This window comes from Coturnix japonica, chromosome 18 (genome assembly GCF_001577835.2).
Source record: "Coturnix japonica isolate 7356 chromosome 18, Coturnix japonica 2.1, whole genome shotgun sequence".
In the NCBI taxonomy this organism is placed as follows: domain Eukaryota; kingdom Metazoa; phylum Chordata; class Aves; order Galliformes; family Phasianidae; genus Coturnix; species Coturnix japonica.
Genome location: NC_029533.1, coordinates 7,250,945 through 7,259,190, shown reverse-complemented (window position 1 = coordinate 7,259,190; position 8,246 = coordinate 7,250,945). Strand labels below are relative to the sequence as shown.

At 46.6% G+C, this 8,246-nt stretch overlaps 1 protein-coding gene across 2 annotated transcripts; it reads right to left on the bottom strand.

Moving 5' to 3' along the window:
• Nucleotides 1-501: 501 nt before the first annotated feature.
• Nucleotides 502-8,041, bottom strand: DDX5 (DEAD-box helicase 5). 2 transcript variants are annotated; one of them, XM_015879555.2, is made up of 13 exons: nucleotides 7,887-8,029; nucleotides 6,313-6,478; nucleotides 6,085-6,181; nucleotides 5,868-6,001; nucleotides 5,684-5,749; nucleotides 5,089-5,230; nucleotides 4,833-4,993; nucleotides 4,495-4,667; nucleotides 4,196-4,306; nucleotides 3,926-3,987; nucleotides 3,779-3,838; nucleotides 2,310-2,534; nucleotides 502-1,712 (listed from the first exon to the last, which is right to left on the bottom strand). In XM_015879555.2, the coding sequence occupies exons 1-13, from the start codon at nucleotides 7,916-7,918 to the stop codon at nucleotides 1,330-1,332; spliced, it is 1,812 nt and encodes a 603-aa protein (XP_015735041.1). In that variant the 5' UTR covers nucleotides 7,919-8,029; the 3' UTR covers nucleotides 502-1,329. The 2 variants fall into 2 exon arrangements, with proteins under 2 accessions (XP_015735041.1, XP_015735042.1); XM_015879556.1 differs by having other exon boundaries at nucleotides 1,037-1,712; nucleotides 7,911-8,041.
• Between the last annotated feature and the right edge of the window lie 205 nt (nucleotides 8,042-8,246).

The following is an 8,246-nucleotide window of genomic DNA, read 5'->3' as shown; positions in this document are numbered from 1 at the left end:
TGCTACAGTGACAGGAGCTTACAGAAGTATAAATGTTAAGAAAATAATGGATTACAGTGTAATTAATAGTAGCACAAGTTGACTTGGGGGGAAGATAGCACAGTAAGATGGGGAAAAGGCAAGTGAGGTTCAAGAGGCTTGAAATCACAGACTGAGATTCAGAATAACGTGGACAGAATCTTGCCCAATTCTTACATTAGCAAAGAGTGGTTAAGCATTTTTACCATTAAAAAATGATTATTGTTAAAAGTGGGAACTGAAGGTTAACATTCAGTTGAATTTTAAGATACTGTTGTTGAAAGCATTCAGTAACAAGCCCAGAATTGAGTGTTTCTGCTTGACCCCAGCAAGGAAATGCCTCAGAACCCTCCTGTGCTGAGCAGTGAGGCTTCAGCTGCACACAGGGATTGTACAAATGTCAGGAACAAAGAACCCCCCCATTCACTCAACAGCCCGCTTCCCTCCTCCCGCTGCCGCAAAGAAATCACCGCTCAATACCAGTTTAAGTATAATTTGAAGTTTTAATACTAAAGATCTTCCCATTTCTCTGAAGCTCATAGTAAGCCTGCATGCTAACTCACAAGGCCTGACAGCTGCAGACACATTACACTCAAGCCTAGTCTGCACATATGCAACAGTTACGGTGCTGCAAAAAAGCTTCCTACACTGGTGGCAGAAGCTCGTTAGCAACACCACTTGAGCAGAGCTTTGGTTAGCGAGATGCCCAGCTACACCATCACTCCAAGGAATCTTCTCCAAAATAAAGAAAACAAACTGGCCCTATGCTAATCAGACAAGGAAGAAGACCATTTCCAACTGCTATTCAGTAGCCAGCTTTGCTTTTCTTCCCCACCAAACAGAGCCTGCCATGCTAAGCGATCTAGAGCCCAATCAAGGCAAGGCTGGTTTGTTTTTAATATAAGCTTAAATGTTTAATCAGACACAGTTGAGAAACCTCTCTAGAATATAAAAACATTTGACATTCCATTAGTGTAAAGTTGTGCACATGTTGAGAAAATTGCCATCTGAAAGAAAATTCGGTCTTCAAATATCTTTATTGGAAGGCCATGCACTGCCTTCTGGTACTGTATTTCAAATCACTGTACATTTACTTTGAAAACACTGTCTGCATTTTCTAGTACAAAAAACTAAAAATTGTTTCAGGAATGTAGAGAAATATTCAACTTAAATAGCGAAAAAGTGCACCATAATTACTGCTGCACTGCAGTCATTTCTGCGCTTCCCATTTCTTAAATAACTATCCTGTTCTGAGATAACACACAATATAAAGAGCAATTATGAAAAACTGAGACATTTAAATACACTAAGTTATTGAGAATAACTCGCTGGCATTGGGTAACCTATCATAGGAGCAGCACCAGTGGCAGGATACGCATACTGCTGCTGGTTCATGCCATTGTGCATATTTGCAATGTTACTCCCGTACTGCTGATCATAGCCATTCTGGTAAGCTCCTGCAGGGTTACCGGCCCTGAAGCCAGCCTGCATGCCTGCAGCTGCAAAGCCATTTCCAAAAGGAGTTCCATTACTGAAACTCTGGGCGCTGTAGGCCCCATTCTGAGCTTTGGCTCCAAAGTCTCTCTTTCCTAGTGCACCATAAGTTCTCTCAAAGTTCTCCCTCTCTCTAAAGCTACTAAATCCACCCCTTTTGCCCGCAGAGTATCTGTCACGTCGGTCACCTCGGGAACGACCTAGTAAAGAGACAAGACAAGTAAGATATCTGATAGATATCAGATAGACAAGAGCAATCAAGGCTGCATTTAATTAGCATCTGGTGAGTTCAACTCATGAACATTCTTTTCCTTTGTCAGCAAGTCAAGTCTACTGAAAAGGCTTTCCAGTTTTTAACTGGACTCATTGGGCACAGAATTACATGAAGATTTACATTTACATGAAGCTAGAGCCCTTTCCCTAATGAAGGCAGGGTCATACACTCTCCCCTGTAATATGAGCAGTGGCATGAAGGAAAGCTGCTTTGGTCTCACCAATAGGAGTTACATGCAGTTATCTCCTAACTGTAAGAGGAAGCCAAACAGCTGAGCCTCCCTGCAAGATGTTTTAATGCAGAACACATGAGCCTGAAGCCCATCTTTGACATCAGCAGCCACAGCTCACAAGATGCTCTACAGCACAGCATTGTGAGGGCAGGTTTTGCTCACAAGCGTTTTAACACCTTTGGAGGTCACCATAACTGGCAAGTAAGCTGGATATGAATCCATTTTTGAGAGGCTAAAGATTGCCAGTTTGTTCTGAGAGAAAAGCTGTGCATCGTTAACAATAGCACTCACCTGAACCTCTGTCTTCAATCAACTGAAGCAACTTAGGGTTGATGGCTTGATTAGCCTCCCGAAGCACAGAGATGAGGTCATTTACTTGCTTAATATTGTTAGGAGTAAAGAATGTATATGCTGTGCCTGTTTTGGTACTGCGGGCAGTTCGTCCAATTCGGTGGATATAGTCCTCAGAGGAGTTAGGGTAGTCATAATTGATGACAAATTTCACATCTTCCACATCTGTAAAGTGTTGCAGTGTGGCAAAAAGCGAGGTACAAAGTTTTGCACACCACAACAGCCAAATCGAAGATAAACGTTAGACAATAGTACTTTCAATGAAATAATGGCTGCAAAGAACAGTGTTAGAATTATCCATTTCTGCACGAATATTGTGGAAGAGGAAGATATGCACACTCCGTCTGTTCCCGTCTTATCACCCACCCTGTGATCCAAAACCTTACCATAAAGGAGTATGCATTTGCTTGTCATTCCCAACTCAAGAGTCCCCTTTACAAATCATCAAGTGACATCTGAATGCTTCTTGCAGTAGGGCCACTAAAGCTCACAGCAGCCTCTTCATGTGCTCATTTGAGGACCTTAGAGTAAAAACATACAAGGTCCTTCACATACACACTCATTAGAAGCTCAAAAAAAATGGGCCACACTGCTCGTCTTGCCAAGACCTTTGAACTGCAGCTGCAAGAAAAACATACCTGTCCCCCAAAAGTCACCAAGTTGTTTTTATGCACTGTCTCGTCTAGGCAAGCACTTCCAAGAAGCCAGCGTTCACTTGAGAATGTGTCTCTCTCTGGCAGGTCTCGACATGACGACTACATATAGGTGGAGGAACTTCGACTTTCAAAGGCATTTAGAAAAGCCAATGCTTTCCTGCCCCACTTGCTAAGGTGAGAGGTGGACTTTTGCTCAGATTTCATGTGCCAGTACTCACCAATTTGTACAAGGCTTAGTACGTTTTAAAGCTGCTCTCTCCATTTCATGGTTAGAAAAAAAATTTCACTGAACATTCAAGATTTTTCTTTTCCTCAACATTTCAAACTCACCGAAATTCAAAGACCCACAGATCACAGCAGACAGTATGCACAAAACTAACAGTACTGCACCATGGCAAATCATGCAAAGCATGGAGAGAAGAGAAATACCAGGGCAAAGTGAACTGTGAATGAGGCTGCTTATTTCATGAGAGAACAGTTTATGGGGGAGTAGTTTAAAGGATGAACTTTGCCTTTTGAAGATTACTGGCACACAATGCTCTCAGTTTTCACCTCTCTATTTGACTGGAAGCAGCCAGCCGATCACTTCCACTAGTCCTCCATCCCCCTCGAGTCCTCCGATTGTCATGCCTAGGCCTTGCCACAAAGACTGCACCTTTATGTGAAGAAAACTTAGAAAAATGCAGAGGTTAAAGAAAGCAATAGACTTTCTTTAAATAACTTTGGGCAACTGGCATTACGAGTTGTACTAACCTAGACCTCGGGATGCAACATCTGTAGCAATCAGGATTGGTGCTTTTCCATGTTTGAATTCTGTAACACAAGCAACTCTTCATCAGTCTCTTTGCATCAAATACCAGATAGACAGCAGCCTGCTTACCAAACTGCTGAAATACTCACCATTTAGAACCCAGTCTCGCTCCTGCTGGCTTTTATCACCATGAATACCCATTGCTGGCCATCTGAAAATACAGAAGTTGATTAACCTCAAATAATTGAGTACTTCCATTATTATGACAGCTACTGGGACATTCTCAACAGCTTCTGGATTTAGCCTTTCAGCTGACACCTGGTCAGACAGCTGGACACCATCACAGGTGGTCACTAATTAGACCAAGCGTGCTCTTGATTCTTTTGGGGTGGATCATTTAAGTTCGTGCTTCAACTTACCCATCTCTCCTCATTTTCCTGGTAAGATCATCACAACGTCTTTTGGTTTCCACAAAAACAATTGTCTTATTTTCCTTCTCACTCATTATTTCCTCCATCAAACGAATAAGCCTGTCATGAAGAGATAATGAAACATTCACTACCCACACTGTGCAATTTCTTTCCCCTTTTAACATGGAGGGCTTCTAGCAGTATTAGATTAGCATTTAATACCCACTAAACTCATCTCGGTTGATACAGAAGTTAAATCAACCGTCAGAAACATACTGAGTGTTTTACCTCCCCCAGTAACTACTCACTTGTCGTCCTTCTCAACGTCATGACACACATCAACAATCTGCAGGATGTTGTGGTTTGCACTCAGTTCCAATGCACCGATGTTGATGTGGACATATTCTTTTAAGAAGTCTTCAGCCAGCTGCCTGACTTCCTTTGGCCACGTGGCACTCCACATCAGAGTCTGCCTGTCAGGCTGGAGAGAAAGATTTTATCAGTACAAAATTAACATATCATTAAGTAAAACATAAACACAGAAGTCTACCCAGAAGTCTGAGCTAACTGCGCTATCCTTATCCTTGTTTTAACAAACACTGCTGTTTCTGTAGTACAATTAAATGCAGCTACCATCTATACTCACTCTTATCTGATCCACAATTTTTCTGATTTGAGGTTCGAAACCCATGTCAAGCATTCTATCAGCTTCATCAAGCACTAGGTAAGTGCACCTCCTGAGGTTGGTCTTCCCAGCTTCTAAGAAGTCTATAAGTCTTCCAGGTGTTGCAATGCAGATTTCCACACCTAAAAAAATTACAAGAAAAAAAAAAAATCAACCAGTAAGTCAGATAAGCAGTTTTCGCATCACCTCACACAGATGCATCCAGATTTATCCTTACCTCTTTCTAGATCACGAATTTGTGGTCCCTTTGGAGCACCTCCATAAATACACGTAGACTTCAAGCGACATGCTCTGCTATATTCAGCAGCTACTTGCTGCACTTGCTGAGCCAGTTCCCGAGTTGGTGCCAGCACAAGACACTAGAGGTAAGATGCCCAGATTTAGTTCCATAAATGCAATTTCTAGTCTTACATTTTAACTCAGAAAGTTGTTATACACCACTTCAATGCCAGACTGACTGAAGTAGAACTGAGTATCTCAAACCAAGTAAACAAAGTTAAGTAACATCTCCATTACTAAACACAAGCCAGTGATGTGTGATAAAATACTCAAAATTCACTGTAGCTTCTAGTGGATGGCAAGTTCCAAAATGGAAGAGCAGCTCTGTTCTGTAAAACTTTATAGAACCGTATCAGAGCTTATGGGCTGTTCCTGGGAGACTAGAAAAAGAGAAACCCAAAACACCACACATGGGCCACTTTAAAAGGTTTCCATGATTAAGAACTATGCACTCCTATTAACATGGACAATTAGACTGTGAGAAATCCACCTTCTCTAGCAGCTAAGGTCCTCCTTCAGTTCAGAATACTTACAATAGGTCCATCTCCTCTCTCCAGGAATGGCTGATGATTTATATGCACAATAGCAGGCAACAAGTACTGTTCAGAAGAAAAAAGCCACATTATAGTTTCTTCCCAGGAGCTCAGCCTGCCTTACACCAGGCTGTACTTTCATTGCTGGATTTCAGCAGTACACCACATCATAATCACAACTTACAGACAGCGTTTTCCCTGATCCAGTCTGTGCAACTCCAACCATATCCAATCCACTCAGGGCAACAGGCCATCCCTGTGCTTGAATAGCAGTAGGCTCAGTGAAGTTCTGCCTCTGAATCACCTCCATAACATTTGCTTGAAGAGAAAATTAGAGCTTAACTCACAAGTTGTAAATCAAGACAGGAAAAAAATAAAACAATATGTTGGCCAGCACTTACCAGGAAAGTTAGCTTCATAGAAGTTTATGATTGGTTTTGGACAGTTATGGCCCCTCACTGTGACTTCTTTGCTTGACCTGTACTGCTCAACCTCTTGCTGCAAAAGAAAAACCTCATTACTGGAAACAGCTTTGGCACGGAAGTTAGTGAAGTTACTGCACGCTGGGTCCCATGACCTTAAGCATGTTTGTGCTTGTTTACTTCTGCGTGAGCTGGGTGGGTACATACCGCAGTTCGTCTGACTACATCAGGATGTTCTTGATAGAAGTTCTTCTCAAATTTGGGCAGTTCATCTAAATTCCATTTCTTTTTGGTCAGCTTTTCCCCGGGGTTTCCAAATTTTTTCCCAGAAAGTGGACCAGCTCTACTTCCTCCAAAACGAGGGGCTCCAAACCTAGAGAATATATCAATATTTAGGATCCAAGAGAAAATTTGTTCTCCTCTTGCTATTATGTAACCGCTGTCTTTGTGGTATGCCCTGTAACTTCACAGTTCAGAGTTACCAACCCCACCTATGAGATATTAAGCTTTCAAAACTTAAGTGGCAGATGCAGCAATCCACCTATCTTCACACTCAGAAGGTGAAGTAATGCATTACTTTGCAGCTCCCATAAAACAGAATGGCCTACTGGCAAGATCCAGCACAGGTAAGGAAGTAACATGAACACCGCTGTATTACTCCATGATCAAAATGGTTTCCTACCCAACTGACACTCCCATTTTATCAGCCTACAGAAAGCAGGCAGGGCTTGTTACAAAACCCGGCTACAACTTCCCTCTACGTGTTTTTACCACGTATCCAAACGACAAACTCCTCTCAGTGCCCGTGCGTTGTGAGGACACGCGTTTTCTGTTAATGTTTTATTAACCTCGTGCCCCTCTGTTCTGAGCAGCGACACGGCGCAGCCCATCCGATCCCAGCAGCCCCAAAGCGCAGCTGGACGCGGCTCAGTGCCCGCATGGAGCCCCTGGAGCTGCGCTAACCCGGAGCCGAGCGCGGAGCTGCCTCCCCCCGTCCGGCCGCAGCCCGGCACCGGGTGCGGGGAGCGATCGTGCACCACAGCACAGCGCTCCCAGAGGGGACCGAGCCGAGCGGCCGCTGCTTCCTGCCAGCGCTGTTTCCTTTGTCTCTCATTTCTGTCTACGCCACATTTTCCAGGCGCTGCCATTTTAGAGTCTGAGCTGGGCGGGGGGGGAGGGGGGGTGGAGGAGGAGGAACAAAGGCGGCAGCAGCAGCCGGCATTTTGATTTCCCCTCAGTCACCGCATGGCGGGGCCGGCCATTAACATCCGCTGACACAACACAAAGCGGGAGCCGGCCGGCTCCTGCCAGCAACAGCTCGAGCCGCCGACCCCCTTCGAGGGCAGGAAAAGGAGGAAGAGGGAACCGCCCAACCCTCAGCTCCTCGAGGCTCCGCCATCGCGCAGCGCCCGGCAGCGCCCGGCCAACCCACTGACACACAAACCTCGTCCCGCCGCCCCCCGAGGGGGGGGATGTGGGGGAGCTCCCCGCCAACCACCCGCACCCGAGCGGCTCCAACACACGCCGCCCCCAATGACTGCTCCCAGCTGCCCCGGATCGAGCCGTGAGCCGAGCTGTGAACTGAGCCGTGAGCCGAGGCCGATCCCCCCCCGCCGCCCCCACGAAGCTCCGCAGTCACAAAGCGGAGCCGCGCTCCAGGCCCAGCCCACGGGCCCGGCCGCCATTTTGAGCGGCTTCCACAGCAGCGCGCGGAGCCCCGCGGTCGCCCTGAGAGTCCGGACGCTGGCGGCGACTGGCGCCGGCCGGGCCCCCGGACTCACCCTCTGTCCCTGTCGCTGGAATACCCGGGCATGGCGATGGTGGCGGTGGGCGAGACGGTCCCGATCGCTAAAAAGGATGACGAAGGGCACGACGCGATCCGGCGCCGTCGGTGGGGGCCACAGAATGTAGAACGCCTCACCGCCCCGATGCCGGTTATATACGGCGCCGCGCGGGCTGCTGGGAGCCGGGCGGTGACGCATGCGCAGATCCCTCCCCCGTTACACAAGCGGCCCGAGCCGCCGCAATGCCCCGCCCCCTCGGAATGATTGACGGGCTGCGCGCCGGAAGTGCCCCTCCCTTGGGGGCGGGGCTTGTGCCGACACCGCCCGCTCCTCTCCCCCCCTCCCCCCCCCCCGCGG